Source organism: Odocoileus virginianus, chromosome 22, assembly GCF_023699985.2.
Source record: "Odocoileus virginianus isolate 20LAN1187 ecotype Illinois chromosome 22, Ovbor_1.2, whole genome shotgun sequence".
NCBI lineage: Eukaryota > Metazoa > Chordata > Mammalia > Artiodactyla > Cervidae > Odocoileus > Odocoileus virginianus.
Genome location: NC_069695.1, coordinates 14169694 through 14195731, shown reverse-complemented (window position 1 = coordinate 14195731; position 26038 = coordinate 14169694). Strand labels below are relative to the sequence as shown.

General features: G+C 41.5%; 1 protein-coding gene across 2 annotated transcripts in view; it reads right to left on the bottom strand.

Moving 5' to 3' along the window:
- EPG5 (ectopic P-granules 5 autophagy tethering factor) overlaps positions 1–26038 on the bottom strand; it is a 128324-nt gene that overhangs the window by 61686 nt on the left and 40600 nt on the right. For both annotated transcript variants that reach the window (XM_020870961.2, XM_020870962.2), the window contains exons 16-24: positions 25470–25729; positions 22400–22540; positions 15743–15887; positions 15360–15557; positions 14866–14976; positions 13654–13776; positions 12599–12765; positions 11350–11571; positions 9413–9536 (exon numbers count right to left, since the gene is read on the bottom strand). In XM_020870961.2, the coding sequence (XP_020726620.2) occupies positions 9413–9536; positions 11350–11571; positions 12599–12765; positions 13654–13776; positions 14866–14976; positions 15360–15557; positions 15743–15887; positions 22400–22540; positions 25470–25729 (1491 nt within the window). The remainder of the gene's footprint in view (positions 1–9412; positions 9537–11349; positions 11572–12598; positions 12766–13653; positions 13777–14865; positions 14977–15359; positions 15558–15742; positions 15888–22399; positions 22541–25469; positions 25730–26038) is intronic.

Sequence of the window (26038 nt, the reverse complement as noted above, 5' to 3'; positions counted from 1 at the left end):
CCCCATTTGACAGTAAGAATCTTGAAGGCAGAGACTGCATCACTTTTCTTTTTATATTTTTGGTATAGCTGACTGACACCTCAAAAGTATTCAATAGATACTCATGGAAGGAAGAGAAGGAAAGAAGAAAGGAGAGAGAGGAAGGAAAGACAAAGAAAAGAGAAGAAAGTCAAAGACACCTCATGGAGATGAAATAGTATATACAATGTGGGAACAACTAAGTTTAAACCCAAAGTCTCTCAAGTCGTAGAGGACCCTAAATCCCATCCAAGGTTGGGGGTCAATGGCCAGTAGCATTCAGCTCCTAGAAAAAAGAAACTGGAACAGGAGAGCTACATCTCTACACCCCCACACAGAGCTACAGAAGCTCAGAAAAAATTCGGAAGTTTTGACCTAGGAAAGACAACAGACCTCTATTTGCGAAAAGATTAGAACATGTGAAGACTAGAATTAAGCACATCCAACAGGGCAACCAAAACTGACAGCTTCAAGTAAGTCTCTTTAAGGGTGAGCTCCCCACTTTCTCCATGCTATTAACTTTCTATATGCGTGAATCTTAACAAATCCTTACACTGAACTTTTTATGGGAGTAGAGATGACTGCTTAAAAGTGTTCAGATGTTGAAAATTTAAAACAAGGAAGGACAGTCAGAAAAAGGCTGTGTTTATGAGACTGTAGATGCTCCAAGAAGGAGCTTCAGTCCTTCATATGATGCCAGAGCGGGGCCAGATATTCAAAAGGGGATATCCCAGGGACTTTCCTAGTGCTGCAGTGGTGAAGAATCCACCTTCCAGTGCAGGGGATGTAGGTTCAATGCCTGCTTGGGGAAGTAGAATTCCACATGCCATGGGCCAAGACTGAGTGCCACAACTACTAAGCCCGCGTGCTCTGGAGTACACATGTCACAACTAGAGACGCTCATGAACCACAAAGATCCAGCATGACGCAAGTAAGATTCTGTGTGCTGCAACTGAGATCCAATACAGCCAAAAATAAAACAAATAAAATATAAAGAAAAAAAAAAGATTGATGTCAAGCTTCTGACTTCTGGGCATCTCTTTGCCATCTTTTTGGGGCACTTGTGCCATTTGGTTCTTGATTTCTGGGCATCTCTTTGCAGTCTGCTTTATTTAGAGTGTGACTGCCAGATAGTGAGGTTTTGGTTTGGTTTGGTTAGTTTGAGCATGCAGACATCTGGTACTAACTGCTGGAACTAAAATGGTAAGCATTTCCTCTGAGGTTCCACCCTGGCTGGGAGCTCCTTGGGAGATTTTAAATGACTGGTCGACCTATATTTATGATCCAATGACAAAGAAACATGGCCTAAAAATAGGTCTCTTCCAGTTAGATCTTCATCGCCACAGGATGAGAAAATGCAGTGGGGTTCTCATGTCCAGGACTTTCTCCTATAATCCAAAAGCCTGAGACTGATCAAAATAAGACCCGCATCTCCTCAGAGGGACAATCCCTGCTGAGACATTTTATCAGCCAATGTGCCCTTGCTATCAGGGCAAATTTGAGCACTACCTGGTCTAAATTTTAGGTATGACCACAGACAAAGAAAAGTGATTTTTTGACTGTGTGGCCACAATATCCTTTAGATTTCGGAGCAAACTGGTTAAAATTTGTTTTGAAATTGCAAAAATTGCTATTTCTGCATGTGCAATTAGAGAAAGCTAGTTTTTTTAAGTACTTTTTCTCTCTTTTTTTTTTTTCAGAATTCTGACCCTGAAAGAGTAAGTCCTACTAGGAGAACATGAGTTTCTCTTCCCTGTGCCTTGAGACCATGGCTCTCAGGAACACTTACCTAGACCACCTCTAATTCCTGAAACTGAATTAAAAAAAAAAAAAAGAACCCTTTTAGATTTTTTCTTATTCCAACTGTTTTTTATAAACTAGTGAGTTTTCTATTGTGATATTTGATTCATGACTAAGTTTAGAAAACAAAGCTATGAGATCTCTCATTGTGTCTGTTTATATACATATATGCCTCAGATGTGTTTTTGTCTTTGGATATTGTTGCTGAGGTTAATTTGTAAATTAACTGGGTATTTAATTGGCTTAAAGAAAAATAGATACTTAAAAATCAAAGCACAAGATTCTAAGCACAAGAGAAATTAATCTAAATGGATTTCAGATTCATGTAAACTGGGAAATATTAAATTAATATTAAATTAGTATTAATTAAATCAGTATTAAATCAGTACTTGGTATTGTTTGTTGATATAAATGTGTCACTATTTACACTGACCAACTGAGACCTCCTTGGTAAATAACAGGGCTCACATAGGATAATACCAGGAAGCTCTTCCCTATTGCCTCAGGCCCTGCCTATAGCAGAATGTTGGTTGGGATTTTCCCTTTTGGACTAGCCTTGTTATGGATGATCAGAGCTCTGTTCCACCCTGCAGCCTCCCCAACCCCAGGGTATTTTTACAAAACTGGGAGAGCTCCAACTACATCCCAGGAAAAGGAATTGCTATTTCTCTCCCCTGTGCTTTGGCCTCAGGAGGAAAAAAAAAAAAGTTGTGAATAGGGGAAAAAGGCCTTTTAAACTCAAGCAGAAAAACTGAGATTTATGTAAAAGCTAACCTGTAAATGAACTATATTTAACTGACTTGAAAGTAAGTGCTTACAAATTAAATCTAAATATACAGAAAACTGGCCAAGATAAATTTTAGGATCCATGATCCTAGAAATCTGTGATCCGAAAAATAATCAGTACTGAATTAGTATCTGCTATCGGAGGTGGCTCAAGCTTGCTGATTAGATAATATCTTCTGCTTCTGTTAGGTTTTTGTCCTTTATCGTGCCCATCTTTGCAAGAAATGTTCCCTTGGTATCTCTAATTTTCTTAAAAGATCTCTAGAGTCTTTCCCATTCTATTGTTTCCCTCTATTTCTTTGCATTGATCCCTGAGGAAGGCTTTCTTATCTCTCCTTTCTATTCTTTGGAACTCTGCATTCAGATGGGTATATCTTTTCTTTTCTCTGTTGCCTTTACCTTCTCTTCTTTTCTCAGCTATTTGTAGGGCCTCCTCAGACAACGATTTTGCCTCTTTGCATTTCTTTTTCTTGGGGATGGTCTTAATCACTGCCTCCTGTACAATGTTACAAACCTCCATCCATAGTTCTTCAGGCACTCTATCAGATCTAATCCCTTGAATCTATTTGTCACTTTCACTGTATAATCATAAGGGATTTGATTTAGGTCATACCTGAATGGTCTAGTGGTTTTCTCTACTTTCTTCAATTTAAGTCTAAATTTGGCAATAAGATCATGATCTGAGCCACAGTCAACTCCCAGTCTTGTTTTTGCTGACTGTACAGAGCTTCTCCATCTTTGACTGCAAAGAATACAATCAATCTGATTTCGGTATTGACCATCTAGTGATGTCCATGTGTAGAGTCATCTCTTGTGTTGTTGGAAGGTGTTTGCTATGACCAGTGCATTCTCTTAGCAAAACTTTGTTAGCCTTTATTAGGGAAACAAAGGCTCTGCTGTAGGGAAGACCCAATTCTGACTCCATGATGGATCTGTTTCTTTGACTTTAACCTTTGTTTTTATAATCACATATAATGACCCGCCTCAGAGAACCCTGCCCCTCTACCTGAAGACATTCCAGGAGATATCTGCAAGATAATGGTCTTCAAGTCCTCAACTCCTCTCCCTCTCTGTCCTATAAAAGAACCAGGCACCAGGACCCTGACAAGATGGTTATTTTGAGACATTAGTCTGCCATCTTTTTCATCTGCTGGCTTTCTGAATAAAGTTGTATCCGTTGCCTCAACATCTCTCTCAGATTCACTGGCCTGTCGTGTGGCAAGCAGGCTGAGCTTGGACTCAGTAACAGTTATACTTTTTATGATTTCTATCTGAAAAATTACTAATTTGAATCAGTTTTCCAGCTGTAAGGAAAATTTCCCCTTCAAACTAAATATGACTTACAGCAGTTTGGTAAATTATACCTTTGTAAGCAGAAGTGAAACATTTATCTTTTCTCTGTATCTGCTCTCTCCAGAGACTGGAGACTCTTTGGTTCCTAGTAGCTTTATCAGCTAAATTAGGAAGGCTACTGCACCAACAGGTACAGAAATTTCAGGGTATTTTGGGGACCTTGAAAAGGGAGGAATTCACCTAGATCTGACAGGCAAAATCTGTGGTAAATCCTTGGCATGACTTTCCTAGCCCTGAGACATCTTCTAAGAGTTCAGTCTGAGATTCCTTACAAAAATTTTAACAAAACAAAAAGTCTACATGATCAATTATGTAAGTCACCAGATCAGGTTTTTGAGACTAGACATATTTTGCAAATAAATTAGTCTTAATTTAATTATATTTGGCAAAAATGAGGGTAATTTTGGAAAGAAAAAGATGCTTCAATGAATGGTAAATTGCAGTTTGTTAACAGAGGTCTATAAGACTCACCTCCCAGACAGTTTCTTGCTGTTACGTTATACTAATGTAAAGTTTAATTGAATTATTAAAGGATACTCTAAGTTTGTATCTGAAGCTCACCTCAGTAATCTATCTTTGGATGAACATCAGATGCCCCACAACCTACAACCAGGGGATTATGGATACTGAAAAAGACATAATTTAAAGGATAATCTCCAACTTGGATGGAAGGACCGTTACTAAGTACTCTTAACTAGCTCATGCACAATGAATCTGAAGGGAATGGACTCCTGGATTAATTTCCACTCACAAAAGGCCCCTGCAATGGACTGGCCTAAAGAGAGGACCGCTGACCTCAAAATCACCCTTAAAATAATGCTCAGAGGAGAAACTACACTCACACCAGGGTGAGAAGAAGACATCAGAAGTAGACAGCTTTCCTAAGATCTTCAATCTGACTCGCACAATCATTTGTTAACGTTTTCCTGACTTCCTGGATGTTGGCATGTGAATCAAATGTCTTTCTATCACAGCCATGATAGGGTGATCCTATGCTAGTTTTTAAAATCAATCCAATTGTTGGGTTTGTGGCCAATGACCTGTATCTAGTACTCTCAGGTTACCTAGATGGATTTCTCTACTCCAAGGCTCTTAACTGGTTGACTCTTAAGAAATTTATTAAAAAAAAAAAAAGATTATAGTCATGCACAGGCCACTACTGCTATTACCAGACTGGGTCCTTTCACCTGGCCTATTAGTAATACCTCCTCTGACCCGGCCATTAATCCAGGGTCAGAGAATTTTCATTACTCAAGCTCAGAACAACAGGCAGAATTTCAACCAAGGAGTTAAACCTCTCACAGTTATGGGATGGATTCAGTTAACACCAAACTATGGTGGTTTAAATTTAAAGGCTCCTCTATGTTGGAAACAATGAAGTCATGTTAAGGATAATCAGCGTAGCAACAGAGGAAACTGGGCTGGGCGCCTTATGGACAACACCAACATAAAATTTCCCTTAAAGAAAAGGGCTGGTACAGAATAGATGAAGTCAAACCACCTGGGATATATGGGGCTACATCTAATTGAAGTTCTTGACTTAAAATTCTTGCTTATGACCTTACTAATCTGCTAGCTATATTGTTTATATATATATATATATATATATATATATACCATTTTACAAATTGTTTCTTAAATTACCAAATGTGACTGAGCCTCTGATAAAATGATGCATAATTCCATATGGGCTTCCCAGGTGGCTCTCATGGTAAAGAACCCATCTGCTAATGCAGGAGACATAAGAGAAGCAGGTTTGATCCCTGGGTCGAGAAAGTCCCCTAGAAGAGGGCATGACAACCCACTTCAATATTCCTGCCCAGAGAATCCCATGGACAGAGGAACCTGGTGGGCTACAGTCCACAGGGTTGCAAAGAATCAGATATGACTAAGGTGTGTGTGATTTAGCACACACATATATGAGATCAATGATTGTAACAGCTTAACTCTAGATACGGGAAAAAGCAACAAAAGTGAATATTTTCCCGGATCATGGAGGTTAGTGGTCCAGAGACTTTGGATACTGTTTTATGGCCTAGTCCAGTAACAGCACACTGAGTGGTCTATTGGTGAAGTCTCCACCAGACTTGGGAATAGCATTCCCAGCACCATGGGACAAAATGGTCATGAAATGCCCCCACAACATGGTCAAATTTATGACCCTGAAGGGGCTCTGTCACCTGAAAACTGCCATCTGCCTCTTCAAGGATTAAGTCAATGGCAGCCACTGACCTTTAACACCCCCTGAAAGGAATGCAGAGTGGAGATCAGAAATGAGGTACTCTATGCTCTGAGAAGAACTGGCAGAATAGGCATTTAGATACTTAGATGTCTTCAGAAGAGTTTATGAACCCAAATTCTTGCATTTTCCCATATGCAGAAAAGCAGTAAATTCATTAACAGTGACAGCTACTTTAACACTGAGGAGGGGAATGCATTTGAAAGTTAAAATGGAATAAATATGGCAAAACTAGGTGACCACTGTGGATGTGATTTCAGAGGTATTTATCCCTGTATTGTTGCAAACTTGAAATTTCTGAGCTATGTCAGATTCTACAATGATCTATATCTAATAATTCCCCCCACCCTCTTCCACGAGATTTTGGCTAAGATTTGAGAGGGTCACATCTGGATAAAAGTTGAACAGAGGCCTTTCCAACCACAATGTTTGAAAAAACAACATTGGAGATGACAAAAACCTGCTTATGGACCTTATTAAGAAATCTTTTGCCAAGCTATGGTGGAAAACTCATCTAAAACGAGACAAGATCTTGCAAATTGCTCTCTGTATACTGGTGATCCCTAAAAGCAGGATAGGATGGAGCCATTATGAAATTAGATACAGGAGACAACTCTTAGCTCCTAAGAATAAAAAAAGAAATGTTTCTAACACAGCAGGTAAAATTAAACAGTATTTTCAACAGACTGGACAACTATTAACCATTATGCATACATTTGTGTTCCACACGTCTCCCCCTTGCCTGGAAACTCCCTTACACCCCTTCAAAGCAGGAGATCTGGTGCTGCTGAAAGTGTGAAAAAGAGCAATGGCCTGTGTAGCAACTTAAACAAAAATGGTAGGGATTCTATGCTCCTCTGGACCAAGGAGTATCAGAGAAAATGGGGAACTGATGCCAAGCAGGGCCCTGTGGGTCTCCCGGGCATGGATGCCTTTTTGTCCCCCACTTCCTATAAGTAAGAATCCAGTCACCATGACCTTCTTGATTTCCAAAGGACAGAATAGTTATTAATCAGAGGAGGACAGCCAGGAAGCCACCTGAAACAAGATTAAAGGGACCAGGGAAGCTGATCAAGATTAGGAAACTGGATTACCTAAGACCTTTGTTGTTGTTGTTCGGTCACTAAGTCATGTCTGACTTTTTGCAACCCCATGGGCTGCAGCACTCCAGGCTTCCTTGTCCTTCACTATCTTCTGGAGTTTGCTCAAATCCATGTTTATTGAATCGGTGATGCCATCCAACCATCTCATTCTCTGTCTCCCCCTTCTCCTCCTGCCCTCAATCTTTCCCAATGAGCCGGCTCTTCACATCGGGTGGCCATAGTATTGGAGCTTCAGCTTCAGCATCAGTCCTTCCAATGAATATTCAGTGTTGATTTCCTTTAGGATTGACTGGTTTCATATCCTTGTTGTCCACGGGACTCTCAAGTCTTGTCCAGCACCACACTTCAAAAGCATCAATTCTTCAGCATACACGACTACTGGAAAAACCAGAGCTTTGACTATATGGACTTCTGTCAGCAAAGTGGTATCTCTGCTTTTTAATATGCTGTCTAGGTTTGTCACACTTTTCTTCGAAGGAGCAAGCATCTTTTAATGTCATGGCTGCAGTCATCACCGTCCACAGTGATTTTGGAGTCCGGGAAAATAAAATCTGTCACTGTTTCCACTTTTTCCCCATCTATTTGCCATGAAGCAATGGGACTGGATACCATGATCTTAGTTTTTTGAATCTTGTTTCAAGACAGCTTTTTTACGCTCCTCTTTCACCCTCATAAGGGGGCTCTTTAGTATCTAAGGTTTAGTATCGGAAGTTGTTGATATTTCTCCCAGGAATCTTGACTCCAGCTTGTGATTCATCCAGCCCAGAATTTCTCATGATGTACTCTGTATATAAGTTAAATAAGCAGGGTGACAATATACACCATTCCCAATTTTGAACCAGTCTGTTGTTCCATGTCTGCTTCTAACTGTTGCTTCTTGACCTGCATACAAGTTTCTCAGGAGACAAGTAAAGTGGTCTGGTATTTCCATCTCTTTAAGAATTTTCCACAGTTTGCTGTAATCCACACAGTCAAAGGCTTTAGCATAGTCAATGAAGAAATAGATGTTTTCCTGGGCTCATTTGCCTTCTCCATGAGCCAGTGAATGTCAGCAATTTGATCTCTGGTTCCTCTGCCTTTTCTGAATCCAGCTCGTGCATCTGGAATTTCTGAGTTCATATACTATTTAAGTCTAGCTTAAAGGATTTTGAACATTACTTTGCTAGCATGTGAAATAAGTGCAATTGTATGGTAGTTTGAACATTCTTTGGCATTGCCCTTCTTTGGGATTGGAATGAAAACTAATCATTTCCAGCCTTGTGCCACTGCTGGGTTTTCCAAGTTTGCTGATACACTGAGTGCAACATTTTAACAGCATCATCTAAGACCTTCCACACACCCTAGTCTTATCAGCAATCCTGCCCTTGTGAAACTGCAGAAGAATCCAAGACTGTTACTGCCTTCATCCTTATCATATACCCCTGCCTGACTATATAACCTCTCCTTACTCACCAGAGAGGAGGACATAGCTCTTGAGGCGATAACCTACTATGTTCCCCCTTTGCCTGGCAAAGTAATAAAGCCACTCTTTCTTTCTCCTCCATAACTCTGTCTCTGTATTTCTGTTTGGCATTGGTGCACAGAAAGCCAAGATTCTGGCAACAAATTGCCTTCAAAAAAATCATTTACAGACTTTCACTGAGGAACAGTGGATAGGAGTCTGCCTGCCAATGCAGGAGATATGGGTTAGATCCCTGGTCCAGGAAGATTCCACATACTGCGAAGCAACTAAGCTCAAGAGCCACAGAGCCACAACTACTGAAGCCCATGAACCTTGATCCCATGCTCCACAAGAGGAGCCACTGCAATGAGAAGTCTGTACGCCACAGCTAGAGAGTAGCCCCTGCTCACCACAACCGGAAAAAGACTGCGAGGAGAAACAGAGACCCAGGGCAACCAAAAATTAAAAAATAAGTGAATAAAATTTTTAAAAGACTCATTTACATACTGAGAAAACCACACAAAAAAATGACCATCCCAATGATCCCATTTCCATATCAATAAGTGGTTTTACCATTAAGTTATAAAAGTGACCAATTCAAATTACAGTTAGATATGCTACAAAAGACACTGCTAGTGTTAGATATGCTACAAAAGACACTGCTAGTGTCACCTGCTGATTCTGCATCACTTTTGCTAGCCGGTGAATGTCATAATGCTTTGGCAGAGAAGGGATATAGATATCTCCTTTTTGAAAATTTTCATCTTCTAGCCATAATATATACACATTGAAGAGCCTAAAAGGGAAAAAGAAAAAAACATAATCATATAAAAATACAAAAAGATGCGCAAGCAAATTAAGGCTCTTACATCTCTAGGAACACCAGCACTAAAAGATAAAAGTTTAGAAGCATGTAACAGAAAATGTTTCCATTCCCAAGAAGGGCCAGCAAGGGAGAAAGGTCACAAATCATTTAAATATGATGCAATAATAATTGCTAATACAAAAAGTATGAAGAAAGGGCTCTGTGAACTCTATTACAAAAGAGGGTTAAATATAGTACACAGAAAAAAATAACTGGAGAAGGTGACTTTAACACAGATCAAGGATCTGAATTTGGAGTTTTTCTCTCCTAGGCAATCTAGTCACAGTGAGTCCTGGTGCTTGGAAAAGTGTGCACATTCAAATAAACACATTTGCCATCTTTCAGAGAAAACATTAAAAGCCATTTTAAACTTATGCATCAGAACACTCTGCCAGCTCTAGGCTAAATGACAATTTCCTGCCTCAAGGAATCAAAAGAGAGCCCACAGCATGTTTGCACTCTGTTCCCATGAAGAAAGAATAGCAGAAAATAGCTAAAAACAGGAAGAAGAAAAAAAAATTCTCAATTTTCCGGTAAGTTTTTTTTTTTTAATTTAATGATGCTTCCTTTGCTTTTATTTTTTGGTTTTACAAAGAACACAGTCCATTTAGCTCAGATCACTGGTATTTTAAGCAGCTGTCTGCAGCAACAAGTACCAGAGTTGTCTACAGCACACATATACACAAAGTACCAGGTGGAGACCTGAAGGTAGTGTGGTTGCGCTTTACGCAATAAGGTGGAAAAATACCACCTACACCCTGACTGCAGCCTCTAGGAAGAGACCCAGGGACACAGCTTTGAGGTTCTTAAAGGGGAAAGGCTGGGAAGAGCTCTTGTTCAGCTTCTGCCTGGGCTTATATATCTACTTCACAACATGCCAGAAGGCAAAAGGGGACATCAAAGACTTTCTTAGCTGATCTAAATGTTCAATGATAAAGCATTCCCACTGGTTAAGCCCAGCAAAAAGAAGTTTTCTTTCAAGTAAGAAAGAGACAGAGAGAAATTACTCTGGAGGCAGAGATAAGCCCTAAGGCTTTGAGGTCAATCAAGCCTAAAGTCTGAGAGCTGAGCTGAAACACTGGGTTTCCTCACCGAGACTTTTATATTCATTTTGTATTGAGTTTATTATTAAGAGTTATTTTTATTAAGTCATATTTATATGATTAATATCTGGTTTACATCAAGCTTACAAATGAAAGGTAGAAGAACAGTGTGAAGGGGACACAAGCTTACCTCTGAGTTCTTAACCATTTACAGTGTGTGCAAATACTGAGTCTATTTTTCAGAAGCAGTTTTGGAAGATTATGAATCTACCACACCCCAGGTCGATACCAAAATTTCCTAGAGGGTCTATGAACCCCATTTAAAGAACTCAGGGTGCCTGAGTCATTTATTTCTTTTAGAGAACTATCCTAGCAGATTATACTAGTAGTTAACTTGCTATGATCACTTGTTTCGGTTTGCTTCTGTTACTAAATAAAGAAATAAAAGAGGTCACCAGCCCTCCAGTTTAAAAGCGTTCACTCAGACTCCAGGCACTTCACAGAGGTACGTCCAAATTGCTGATTCACTTCTCATAAGAAACACAAAAAAGAAACATTACAAGACAAACCTATAGTCAAAACCACCTTCCACAGTCAATCTAACAGGTTAGGAGCTGCTGTAACACAAATCAACAACCCAGCACAAGTATCCAAGTAGCTGCGCTGCAAACGACACAAACGGTTCAACAGCCACGCCTCACCTCACAAGCTCTGCGTGCAGTTCTGGCGAAGTCAGGTGAGCAAGGGGGCCAGCCTGGCTCACTGGCGGCCCTGCACTGCCCTCTGCTGGAACGCGGAGGGCCTTGCTTGCAGCGTGGTGGAAGTCAGCCACCTCTGTCAGGCGCCTCTTCATCTCTTTCAGCAAACTGATATGAGCAGGGCTTTGAAAAAACCTCCTTCCAATACAACCATCTATAGGTAACCTTAAAAAATTCAAGCAAAGAGCACACAGGATCAACACAAGACTCTACGTGACACAACATTACAGTCCATTAACAACTCATTTTATTAATACATATCATTTTTACCGCAATGCTTATAATGAGGTTCCAACAATATGGTGCATATAAAAGCAGTTTTTAAAAGAATGAAATACTATGCAAATTCAAGATACTGTCACCACTTTGAGGTATAGAAGTGATTAAAGACAGTCCCTCTTCATGTCAGTGTATGACAGGAACCACTGCAGTGTTGTAGAGTGATTGGCCTCCAACTAATAAAAATAAACGGAAAAAAAAAAAGACAGCCCCTCTTCTTGAACTTGCAACCAGCTGAAAACAGAAGTGATGAAGAATCACCATCTGTATGTTTTAAACAGGGTGAGTTAAGGAGTGCAAGGGAAGCAGAAACACTGAGCTGGAGCCAGACAGCAGCGGGCACGTCAGGCAAGTCCCGGCCTTTGTCCATACCTGCATCAACGGGGGCACGAGGCATAAAGAACCTGCCTCCCAGTGCAGGAGCTGCAAGAGCCATGCACTTGATCCCTGGGTCGGGAAGATCCCTGGGAGAAGGGCATGGCAACTCACTCCAGTATTCTTGTCTGGAGACTCCTATGGACAGAGGAGCCTGGCGGGGGTACAGTCCACAGGGTTGCAAAGAGTCGGACACAACTGAAGCGACTTAGCACACGCACGCTACCATCTCAGGTCCCTTCAAATAAGCCCACCGTGGCCACACAAGCAGCCTCAGTGCGGGACTCCAGAGGCTCTCTGATAAACTCCGCACAGTTCCAGGGTGCTGTCTTCACCAAACTGGGTATGGGGGGTGATGAAGCGAGAGCTGCCCCAAGATACCCTGAACTCAGAAAAGGTCCAGTCTAACAGATGTGAAACAGGAAGGAGGGAGGCTCTGAGCCAGAATGACTCTGGTTCCCGTGTCACAGCGGGAGAACACAGAGCAGCAGGGCAGTGCAAAGCAGGAACTGACTCACTACTACACTGGGTACCGTACCCATACTGCGGTCCTGGACGGTGCAGGTACAGGAGGAAGAACTTCTGCCAGACGAGGGGCAGAAGAGGATGGTCAGAAGGCGTGATGAGAGCCTGGTGGGCCCAGCGATAAATCAGCAGCCTCTGGAGGGACGGCACGATGGGGAGCTTCAGCTGAGCCTGGGCTTTCTACACAAGAGACGGGCTTTGAGCAACCATGCAATGATCACGTCTGCAAACGGTATGTCCGTCCTAAGCGAGTCAAATGAAGTGCTAACCATTGTGTTTTCGATTCAATAAGGGGAAAAAAAAGTCATATAAACCTTACTTTTCCAACCCCCTAGCTAACACTTTAAATTCCCAGTAACAAGACACGTGGGGCAGCCTTTCTTCTGTTAAAAATTTCACAAACCCCAGAACTGGACTGGGTCTTAAGTATCACCGAGTCTAATCTCATTTCCATGCCTTTCCATTCCTTTTGATGTAAAACACTATAGTGCAAGAATAATATGAAAACTAAAGTAAATTTTACAAATCTTATCAATCTCTTGAAAATTTAGATTTTAAATGGATGTTCAAGAATGATAAATACCTTGACAGGCTCTGAAATCGAAAAGCACAGTCTACACTACAGGACCCTAAAATAGAAGGTCTTTGATTCTAAAGACTTATTCCAGTTTTTCTCACACTTTAGTGAGCCTAAGGATCAGCTAGGGAGTTTCTAAAAATAAATTCTTTGTCCCACTCCAGATTCAGAATCTCCGAAGTTGGAGGTCCAGGAATCAGATTCTTAACAAGCTCTCTAGGGGATTCTGATGCTCTAAAACAAGGGCAATCTCCTTCATACATGCAGTGGACACAGCCTCAAATTATAAAAGTTGTGACTCTCGATGTTACATAAACCTCAGAAAGGAAATATACACTTCAATTCACCATGTTAAGCATTAGAACAGTTATTGTGCTTCCCAAACATTCCCAACAAAAGAAAACACAGAAGTTCAAAAGCTATAGGTGAACCCATCAGCATCAAAGTGTGAACCACCTTCTACCACTCAAATGCAGAACTGCTATTTGCACCTTCAGAGCTTGGTCGGGGGTAAATGCAGAGTTTATAACCAATTCCCCTTCAACAACTCTTCGGAGTTGGGAGTCTTCTTCAAAGATGGATTCCATGTTCAGGACTGTCCATGCAAACCACACCTGCAAGAACACCAGATAAACATGAAAGGAATGAGCTCCAATTCAGACAGAAAGACACACCCTCATATTCCACAAATTAACGCCCTTGCTATTACAGATTTCAATCAACACATTTATAGTTTCTAAAATTAACACATAGCTTTTTTAAACCTATTTCTACTTGTATCACAGATATAAATTTATATAAAATAGGCTATTGAAAAACATTAAATTCCTTTGGAAAGGCTACTTTAGTAACTGCCCATAAGTTTTCCATTCACTAGGGGAGACAAAACTAATATATAAGTAACCAAAATGTTCAGTGTGAAGTGTGAGTGTTGAATCAGAGGTCAACACTAGAAACTAGAGAAGGGAGGTAGGATCAGAGAAGATAAATGTATCAGACAGGGCTCTACACAGAGACCAGAGAGGAAGGCATGTCTGATAAGAGAATCAGCTCAGCAAAAGATGGAAATGCCAGAGATATATGCAGATAACAACACGGAGTTTGTCTCAGCTGGATCCCAAGAGGTATGAGGAAGAGCAGGAGGTAAGGCTGTGACAAGTTGAAGAATGCTACTACTGATTTAAGTGATAGAACAAAGACAGAATTCGACACACAGAATCCAAGAGGTGGCAATAATGATAAAAACAATGTGGTGAATTAATGAAAACGATGACAACAATAAAAACAACCAACACCTAATAACAACACTACACCCGTTTGACTGTTGAGGATTCTGGAGACAAAGAGTAAGTCAGTTCCCAAGGCATAGGGCTAGCAAATGGCACAACCAAGGCTGAGTCCCGGGCAGTCTGGCTCCAGCCTCTTCACCACTCTGTCCTGCTGCTGGGCAGGCTCTGCAGTCAGGCAGCTGGCCAGCCTGATTCTTGACTCTGCTAAACCTCAGTTAATGCCCCTGTGAAACAGGAATAGCAACAGCGCAACCTCAGCAGACGGCTACTGTGAGGATTAAAAGAAAAAGCATTCTTATTCGTAGTAAGTGCTAAATAGATGTTAGACATTTTAGGCTATTAGTAATGTAGGTAAGAATAATAACAATACTAAAGTACACAAAGATAACAAATGAGCCACAGCAGGTTTCCTACCTGAGTGGGCGTGGCCAAGCCCTCCACAAAGGAAGGAGTGATGTTGCCTGCCAGGATCCAGCTCACCAAAGACGAGAGCAAACTCCGGTCACAGTGGTAGCCCAAAGCATTCTACACCAGGGAGAGCATGTGGAGCAGAGAGAGGTGGCTTTAAAAAAACAGAACCAACGAGCTTTTCAAGAATACAGCAATTATCTTATGCCAGTGAACAATTCGGGTAAGATACAGAGTTCAGTAATCAGTCTACCAGCAGTGATAATCCCACCACATCACAGCCAAATGCAATGAATGAGCAGGGCTCCTCCTTGGGTGTCCTTCTTTGGCTTTACAAGGAGCCGTGCTGGCAGACTATGGTTTCTCGACAAGACACCGTTAAGGCAAGGCTTTAAAAAGGCAGTGGGCACAAAGCAGTACTGAGAAGGATGCATGTGGGGAACCTCCTTAGAAGGCTACTACCTAGCTGATGACAAAGATAAATTCCACAACAGGTTTACCTTATGTTGCTGGTAGAGCAATTTCTGCACACAGTCTTCTTGCATCAACTGAAAAGCTGTTTTACACAAATGGTCCATGAGGAAGAGGATGGGTTGTTCCCGGTACCAAAGATGTTGGCTTATAAGAGCCTGAACCCAGAACTCCAATACAGCTACCGGGCCCACTTCATTGGGCTGAGTGCTTACAGAAATGTGGGCCTATGGAGAAAGGACTCAGGTGATGAGAAAGGTAATAACCAGCCTCCCACCCGTAAAACTCAAAATAACATCTAGCTCCATTACAAAACCCAGATCTGTTGACTAACACATAGGCGTGCTAGGACCAGGGGCATCTGATCAGGAAGGCAGGCAAGGGCACATTTAGGGGCTGACGGGACCCTGACCTGGATCATGCTGTTGAGAAGCTTCACGTTATCCCCATGGCTGGCTCCTGTCAGGTGCTGTGCCACCTTGTGGGTGACCTGCTGCGTGACCCCCTGGGGGACACCGCTGTCCAAGTGCAGGAACAGGAGGAGGTGTGACAGAAACCTGCGGGGCACACAGGACAACGCTCTTTACCTCCCTATCGGAGGTCAGCAGAATTTCCAGTGGCTAATTACTGACAGAAAAACACTGATATGGTCCCATTTTTAGACTAAAGCTCTATTCAGGGATTCTGATAAAAATCATCAGGAATTTCAGAAGAATAAAGTTTTCCAGCTTGACATGGGTTAAATCTACCCACCTATAAACGTGCAGTGAACAGGTCTAGGACACATAAACTTGTGCAAGTTAAAGAGCATTAGAGGGAAAACACCCAAAGCACCACTCCATCCCCTTCCCACTCCTGAGAACAAGAGCAGAGATGTCTGCAGAATCACCCTGCAATCTTTCACTGGGTGTCAATTCCACACGAGGTGGCATACGGGACACTGGGTGGCGGGGGGGGATATGACCCAGACCCGTTCCCTGGGTGCACCAAGCTCCATCTTCATCTAGGGTCTTTGCCTCTGCTGGGTTTTCTGCCTGAAACACCTCTCCCACACCTAACTTGACAAACTCCTACTCGTCACTCACCTCTCATCTGCAATGTCCCCTCCTCAGAGGAGACTTCCTGATCCCTTGCCACACCTAAAACATGTCTAACCCATGAACCTCTCCCACAGCACCACTGTTTTCCTTGACGGCACTTAAAACTGGGAACTGCATCCTGAGGATGTGATAACTTCCTATGTGCCTGCGGGCACTGCCTGGCCTGCATGCAGATGGTGGCAGTGCAGAGGCTGCTGCTGAGTGAGGGAGCGTCCCACTTCACAGGTGCACAATGCAGGCCAAACTCCACTGGAGTGGAAAAGAAAAGCCATGACAGGACCGGCACAATGCAGCCTGTACAACCATCCTCCCAGGACTGGTCAATCCCACGGACACAGTGACAGGTGCTGGAGAGCAGATGAGTCAGACCAATCAGGAATCACTATAAGGAATAATGATAAAGGAAAACATTTGCCTTTGCCTAGTTCTCTCTGTAGCCATGCAGTTTCATTCCCCTAGAAAAAGTACACCTGCAAGAGAAGGCCTGAAAGAGACAGAAGCAGGGCCAAGGGACCTGGGAGGGCAGGTACACACAAAGAGAAGCACTAATCCCCCGCCTCTCAGCTGTGCAACTACTGCCATGTTGGGATGGCTAACTACCGGGAAGGGCTCTCCTGTGCACTGTGGAATGTTTAGTACCATCCCTGGCCTCTATCCACCAGGTATCAGTAGCAGCTTCCCTCAACTGTCCCCTAAATCCCCCTCTCCCAACCACCTGCCCAACCTGCCCCACCCCGAACCAGGCTGTGACAACCAAAACAATCTCTTATTGTTGCTGTTGTTGTTTAGTCACGAAATCAAGTCCACTCCTTGAGATCCCATGGACTGTAGCCCGCCAGGCTCCCCCAACCATGGGATTTCCCAGGCAAGAATACTGGAGTGTGTTGCCATTTCCTCCTCCAGGGGAATCTTCCCAACCCAGGGATAGAACGCACACCTCCTGCATTGCAGGCAAATTCTTTACCACTGAGCTACACTGATCTCCAGACAATATCAAGTGTCCCCTGAGGGTCAAAACACCACAAGTTGAAAACCACCACTTTAGAATGACCTGATGTTATCGCGAGCCTTGTTTCCTAATCACAGGAGCCACAACAGTCCCTTCCTGGCAACAGGTATGTACTGGATTCTCACCATGTGCAATAAGTATCTTAATTCACACCCATCCTTAATTCTTTTTCCTCCCTAAGCACCTATTTCTTTTACCATGATTCCATATACTTTTGCCATACACAGTTGAGCCTTACACCCACAGGGCTGCGGGTATTGAGGCTCCCACGCACTTGAAATTTGACTTCCCCCAAACCTTAACTATTAATAGCTTACTGCTGACCAGAAGCCTTATCAACAACATAAAGAGTCAATTAACACATATTTTGTTTGCTGTATTACATACTATATTCTTATCATAAAGTAAGTTAAAGAAAATATCATGAAAATCATGAGAAAATACATTCACAGTACTGTACTATTTCCACTGATACTGTAAGCTTACATCATCTGTCTACAAGGTGAATCATCTGTCAGCACCTACATCAATACTGCTTTATATGCCATAAAACACTGTAGATGCTACACCTATTAACACCAGACAACAAAAATGAAAAGACAGTGTGAAAAAGAAATTCACATTTACTTACAGGAGTAACAATTCATGCATTAATAATGAAGAAGCAGCAATATGACTGTTCTATGGTAGCCTCGTATAATCAATATGACGGTTTCAAAATCATCTAGCCTATATACTGAATGATTTGTTATAAAAATTTTATCACCGAGAGTATGACAGTCATATTCATAACACAGTACTGTAAACATTACATTGTTTTAAGAACCACTTATCTGTGATGACAGGTGGATATACCATTTCTCCAGTTATGAGAGAGAAGCATACTGTACAGTAGTATAATTCTTTGAAAGCAAAGGTATACAACTAAGAAAGTTAAGAAAACTAATACATTACTAATTTTATATTAAATATCACTAACCTCATGCCTACATAAGGAGAGGTTATTCATTTTAACACTAGTCTCGCACAGCACGTCCTACATGATGAATACTTAGGTGACGAGGATGATGACTCAAAAACGTCTCACACAGTTCTTGCCATACAGTTGTCAGATTTTCACACAAAGACACACACATACCCAACAGGTAAGTTTATCAGTGTAGAGCATTATGACTATTTACTGTTCGTTAAGAGGAAACGGATCATCATAAAAGTCTTTATCTTCATTATCGTCACACTGAGCAGGCTGAGGAGGAGGAAAAGGAGGGGCTGGTCTTGCTGTCTCAGGGGTGGCAGAGGCAGAGGAAGCAGAGGAGGTGGAAGGGGAAGAGGAGAGATAGGCACACTCGGTGTACCTTTAGAGAAATACACTGAAATCTGACTTCTTTGCTTTTTCATTTCTCCCACAATGTTTCTATACAGTATCAGTCCTCCTTCCCCATTTGCTTTAGTTTCAGTGCCTGCATCATAGAGGGGTTCATGTTGTGAAAGAGGTCAAGATCAGTCTTCAGTGATCGGAGCCTTCTGCCAGACTGTCTACTGTTAACCGTTTTCTGGGGCTTCCTCGGTGGCTCAGCCGGTAAAGAATCTGTTTTCTAGCACTGCTGCTTCTACTGCTTCTTCCTCATCACCTGGCACTGGTTCAGAAGCACCCGTGTCAATCAAGCCATCTTCTGTTAACTCCTCTGGTGTGGGGTCTATTAGCTCTTGAATTTCTGCAAGATCCATTTCTTGAAACCCTTCCCCCACCCCCAGCCCCACCTTCTTTGCGATATCTACAATCCGTTTCATGATTTCCTTGACTGGTTCTGTCATAAACCATGAAGTCATTCATGCACAACCTCTGAACATACTTTTCTCCAACAGGAACTTATTGTTTTGGGCTGATGGCTTGCAGGGTTTTTTTCCTCTCTTTTTTAGTATTTATTTTTGGCTGTGCTAGGTATCAGTTAGGAAAAGGCAATGGCACCCCACTCCAGTACTTTTGCCTGGAAAATGCCATGGACAGAGGAGCCTGGTGGGCTGCAGTCCGTGGGGTCGCTAAAAGTCGGACACGACTGAGAAACTTCACTTTCAATTTTCACTTTCAGGCACTGGAGAAGGAAATGGCAACCCACTCCAGTGTTCTTGCCTGGAGAATCCCAGGGACAGGGGAGCTTGGTGGGCTGCCGTCTATGGGGTCGCATAGAGTCGGACACGACTGAAGCGACTTAGCAGCACAGCAGCAGGTATCAGTTGAGGCATGCGGGATCTTTAGTTGTAACATGCAAACTCTTAGCTGCATCATGTGGGATCTGGTTCCCTGAATAGGGATCGAACCTGGGCCCCCTGCATTGGGAGCACGGAGCCTTAGACACTGAAACACCAAGGAAGTTCCTTTCCACACTTGTTTCTATAACAACAATGGCATCTTCAATGGCATAATCCTTCCAGATTTTCACAATTTTCTCTCTGCTAGGGTTCTCTTCCATAGCATTGACAATTATTCCCATAAAGTATCGTGTATAAAGCCACTGAAACACTAAGGAAGTTCCTTTTCATGCTTGTTTCTATTAACAATGGCATCTTGAATGGCATAATCCTTCCAGATTCACGATTTTCTCTTTGCTAGGGTTCTCTTCCATATCATTGACAATTATTTCCATAAAGTACAGTGTATAATGAGCCTTAAAGGTCCTTATGACCTCCTAATCTACAGATTGAATTAGAGATGGTGTGTGTGAAGGCAAAGAGATCACTACGAAGCCTTCAGTGTTGAACTCATGAGGTTCTGTATGTCCAGTATCAAAAGAACTTCAAAAAGGAGTCCTTTTCTGGCAAGGCACTTCCTGACTTCAAGGACAAAGCTTGAAGGAACTAATCAAGAAAAAGGGTTCTCTCTACCCAGGCCTTCTTGTCCAACTGAAAGACTGGGAGCTGGTGTTTATCTTTTCCCTTCAAAGCTGGGGGGTGGGGAGGGTGGGGGTCAGCAGGTTTGCAGATAAGGGCAGTCCTGATGGTAATCCCAATTGCACTTACACAAAAGAGTAGAATTAGTGTATCCCTTCCTGCCTTCAATCCTGATGCCTGCTTCCCTTCCTTCCTAACAAATGTCGTTTGTAGCAATTTTTTTCCAGAATAGGGCATTTCATCTGCATTAAAAACCTGTTCAGGCAGAGATCCTTTCTCCTCAATGATATTTGTAATGGCACCTGGAAACTCGTCTGCTGCCTTCTCCTGTTATCTTGACATTTTAAAGCCAAACTACTTTCTAAAATTATCAAACCATCTTGTGCTGGAATTGAATTCTTCAGCTTTAGAGCCTTCACCTTCCTTTTGCTTTAAGTTGTCATATAACAACTCTGACTTTTCTCTAATCACATTAGGACCTGTATGTGTGTCTTTCTTAGTGCTCAAATAAAAGCTGTATTTTCAATATGAGATAAAAAGGCGTTTCACAAAAAGTGCAATGTTTCAGTGCCTGCTGGTATTGCTGCAGTGAGAGCTTCATGAATTTCCTTTTCTTTCTTTTTACAATAGTCCCTACGCTAGATTCATTTATCTTGAAATGACAGGCAATGCAGCTGCAGACCTCAATCTATGGTACATATCAAGCAATTCAACTTTTTCTTGTAATGTCATGACTTTTCTCTGCTTCTTGGGCTCACTTTCAGAATCATTAGAGGTCCCCTGGTGTTATTTAAGTCTTACAAGTATTGCACTAAACACAATGAAAATGATTTGAGAACTGCAAGAAGTCACTTATTACTGTGATACACCATTTACTGGAGAGACAAAATGCTCACTTGGAGATGATTAGCGTCACACAGAGTGTCAGGCGGCTACTCACTCGAGTGCACCCTGATAGCAACAGGTGCATGCGTGCATACTCAGTCATGTCTAACTCTTTGCAACCCCATGGACTATAGCCCTCCAGGCTCCTCTCTCCATGGGATTTTTCCAGGCAAGAATACTAGAGTGGGTTGCCATTTTCTCCTCCAAGGGATCTTCCCACCCAGGGATTGAACCCACATCTCCTGCGTCTTCTGCATTGCAGATGGATTCTTTACCTCAAAGCTACCTGGGAAATCCAACAGCAACAGGAGGTGGCTACAAAATTATTACAGTAGTACAAAATGTACTAGTTAATTTATGCAGCTATAAATTAATAATGTATCTCTAGGTTTGTTTCTATTTCTCTCAACTGTGAATGGCATCATGTATGGTCTCTGCTTGTGTGTTTAAGTGTTGATAAATTTTAAATTTTTCTAATAGATTTGTGTATATGTTATGGTAGTATATGATAGACTAGTATCCAGATATATTTTACACATTCATGCATACTTTTTTTCAGTATCTGTAGGCTACATAATTCATCTGTGAATTTTTTCAAATTGTCACAACTCTCCAAAAAGTTTTCTAGTATATTTATTGAAAAATATCCTGCACAGTTCAAACCTGTGTGATTCAAGGGTCAACTGTAATGCAAATGCAATCTGTATACCCTACCGTGGCCTTGCCAGTATTTTCTTTCATAACTTTGTGATTACCTCAAAAGTCTTACTTTCTCACAAGATTATGAATGTCTCATGTGATGAGCACCTTTCTGTGTATCTTCTCTGTTTGTAATACTGCCTCATGCACACTGTTCAATTAAAGGCAATATGTTTTGCTACTATTACAATAGCAAAGCCATCTGCTGCTCAAGGTCAGAAGCAGTATTCCCAGTCTCAGGGAAACAGCCACCCTTTTCAATACTATAAGCTATCAAGCAATCCAGAATTAAATGACAGAAGGAAGTATCTTTCATAACAGTAAAACTGGGATCATTATTAGTCTTCATTCATCACTCTGCATTCTCAACTAGGCAGGAAGTTTTCTGCTTCATAAGAAATGCACTATAGAAATACCATTGCCTATATTATACTTGAAAAACCAGAGGACACAGTCATTTTGTATTTGCTGTGTGTTCTCCACTTACTGCTCATTCTTTAGAAGGTAATACTGGCAAGGGTAGAACAAAGGCAGAATCTTATCCAGGACATGGACCACTGTTCTCAAATGCCTCGACTGGACCAGAATTCCCAAGAGTGGGACGCCTTCTGCACAGAACTTCTCAATGCTATGGAAAAAGAAAAAAGCAATGAGCATATAAGGTAGTCAGTTCATAAAATGATGTTCTTTTAATGCACTATCAGCCTACAAGCTACTCAGATTATTTCAGGTCTGCAACACATTTATAAATAGCCAAATTTCACACACAAATGCTAAAATCATAACCCTAGGAGGGCAGCTTGGGGTGGAGAAACAGATGAGAGATATTGAGAGGGACAAACTTCAAATTGCAAGATAGATGAGCTATGGATATGAAATGTATAGTGTTGGAAGTATAGTCAATAACTATGCAATATTTTTTTATAGTAACATAACTAGACTTTTCAGGTGACCAGTTATAAATGAATAGAAATACTGCATCACTATGTTGTAAAATAGGAACTAACACAGTGCTGTAGGTAAATTATACTTCAAAAACAAACTCATAGAATAAAGAGATGAAATTTGTGGTTACCAGAGGCCAAGGCTGACAAGGCGAGGGGTAGTCAGGGAAGGTGCAGAGAAGGGGAATCAGGTGAAGATGGTCAAAAGGTAAAATCTTCCAGTTATCAAATAAATAACGTAATGTACAACATGATAAATATAATTAACACTGCTGTACATTAGATATAAAAGTTTTTAAGAGAGTAAACACCAAGAGTCTTTATCACAAGAAAAAAAATATTTCTATTTTTTAATTTTATATCTACATGAGATGATGGATGTCCACTAAACTTGTGATAACTTCGTGATGTATGTAAGTTAAATCATTATGCTGACAGCCAGGACATGGAAGCAAATCAGATGTCCATTTACAGATGAATGGATAAAGAAGATGTGGTAAATATATACAATGAAATATTACACAGCCATAAAAAGAAATGAATTTGAGCCAGTTGAACTGAGGCGGATAAACCTAAAGCTTGTTATACAAAGTGAAGTAAGTCAGAAAAGCAAATATCACATATTAACGCACATAAAGGGAATCTAGAAAAATAGTACTGATAATAAACTATTTGAAGGGACGGAATGGAGACGCAGATGTAGAGAATGGACTTGTGGACAGAGGCGGGGAAGGAGAGGGAGGGACAAATTAAGAAAGCAGTATTGACATATACACACTATCATGTGTAAAACAGATATCTAGGGGGAAGCTACTATAAAATGCAGGGCGCCCAACCTGGTGCTCTGTGATGACCTGATGGGGTGGGATGGTGGAAGGGGAGGAAGTCTCCGAAGGGAAGGGACACATACATATAATTATGACTGATTTCTGCCGTTGTACGACAGAAACCAACATAACATTGTAAAGCAATGTTCCTCTAGTTAAAAAATTTTTTTAAATCATTATGCTGTACACCTTAAACAGTGCTGTATGTAAATTATATCTCAATAAAACTAGAAGAAAAAAAATAAAGAACGGATCTATGAAGTACAAGTACTGGAGATAGAAAGATAAACAAGACAATACCCCCTACCATGTCCCTACCATCAAGAAACAGAGCCCCTCAGAGGAGGGAGAAGTGATTACATATTAATATGGTAAGTATGCTCCTCAGAGGGCACAGGTGCTGCAGGGCAGGACTGGATGACCCACAGGCAGAATCTTCAACACCGTGTGCACTCATCACCGGGGGAAGGTGAGCATCACCACTCTGCTCTTTAGCCAGGACATCTTCTCTAAGACTCCTCTCCGAAGCCTAGCTCCTCCACGATAGTAGCCTGCTCTAGTGATCCCTCCTTCCTTTACCTCTTCTCTGCCCACACTCTTAAGAAGTTCTCAGTCTAAGCTATACACTAAGAATCACCTGGAGAACTGGCCCCCAGACCAAACAGATCAGGATTCTCACTCTCTTCCCTGTATTGGTACTCGGTTCCATCCCTGGGTTGGGAAGATCCCCTGCAGAAGGGAAGGGTTCCCCACTCCAGTATTCTTGCCTGAAGAATTCCTAGTACAGAGGAGCCAGGCAGGCTATAGTCCATGGTGTCATAAAGAACAGACACGACTGAGCGACTTCCACAGCCCATGATTATATTGTTCAGTACCGCCAATTGTTTTATGTTTCCCATGTCCACTAAGCTGTCAACAACCTGAGGACATGTATCTAACACATATCTACTTCATAACATAGGCTGAACACTAACAGCTCATATGACAACTGGCATCCCACTGAAAATACATTGAATGGGCAATAACATATTGAAATCAGATGCTAAAAAGGTGCTACAGTTAATCTAAAACACAAGAATCACAAAGTGTAAGTCAAAGACATTTTCTTGACAGGCTAGAAAAAATTAATATACTGTAGGAAAATGATCTTTAAAGAAAAGGATTTTTAACCAACTGAATTTTCATGCTTTCAGTTACTTACTGCACCAGATTCAGTCTTCATCACTAGAGATAAAATATTACAAGAAAAATATGGTTCCTGAGTCCTAACCTCATAGAATATCTTCGATAAAATTAAACAGACCCCTACATTACAGTGTGATAAATACTATAATAGAAGAAACAGACACAGCTACGGGCTCATACAAGAGAAGCACTTGACTTGATCAGGTATTCATCCCTTTGGTGGGCTAAGCCCTCTAGCTAAAAAGCCTGAGTTGGGCTGCCATCACTTGAAATAAAACTCAGTACAGGTGACCAACTATTTTTATTTGGTCATTATTCTGAGGAAGAGACTCTGTTTACTGCTGACATAAACATTCCCCTCTGGGTGAGAAGTATAACTCTCTTCATAATGCACCCTGGTGATTTTCTGTCACAGATCCATCCTACATGAATCTGAGCAGCATTTACCCTTGATAAACTGTTAATCGAAGTTTATCATTTGGCCCTGATTACCCCTAGAGAGATTGATCGAGACCTCAGACCTTGGGATATGAAAAATGAAGTTGGGGGAATCACTGACTACAAGGTTCAGCAACCCTAGAAGTTAACCCAAACACTGTACCTGTGGCCCACAGCCGTCATAGCTAAGGCCAGATAACAGCCAATGGGCATGCCCGCCTTCACAGCCTTCAAGAGAGGATGAAACGTGGGTGACTCTGTCATTTCTGGCACAGTGCTGGAGAAGGGAACAGGTGCACAATTCTGCTGTATTCCATAATCATTTTTGTGCAGTTTTAACCTCAAAATCAAGTTCCAGGCCCACTGGTTAAATGAGGTCTCAGGTGTCTCTCCATATCGAACAATATTGGCCAAATATGAAACCTAAAACAATTATTTATTTTAAACCACATTATTCACATAACCATTAAATTAGTAAGCTCACCCACCCATCTCTCTTTGTGACCAATAATACCCTCAAAAGAAAGGACACAATGCTTACTGATACTCACTGCTTATAGCACTAAATTAAAGCAGTTTCTCACTCATAACTGACCACTTCTGCTTATTTGTTAGTCACTTTGTGAACCTGATCAGGGTCAGCTCAAGCAAGACTAATAATATGAAAGTTGGTATGCAACAAATGGTGTGCTGGTGAATAAATTTAACGAGTTGGAGTTTAGGGGCTCATTT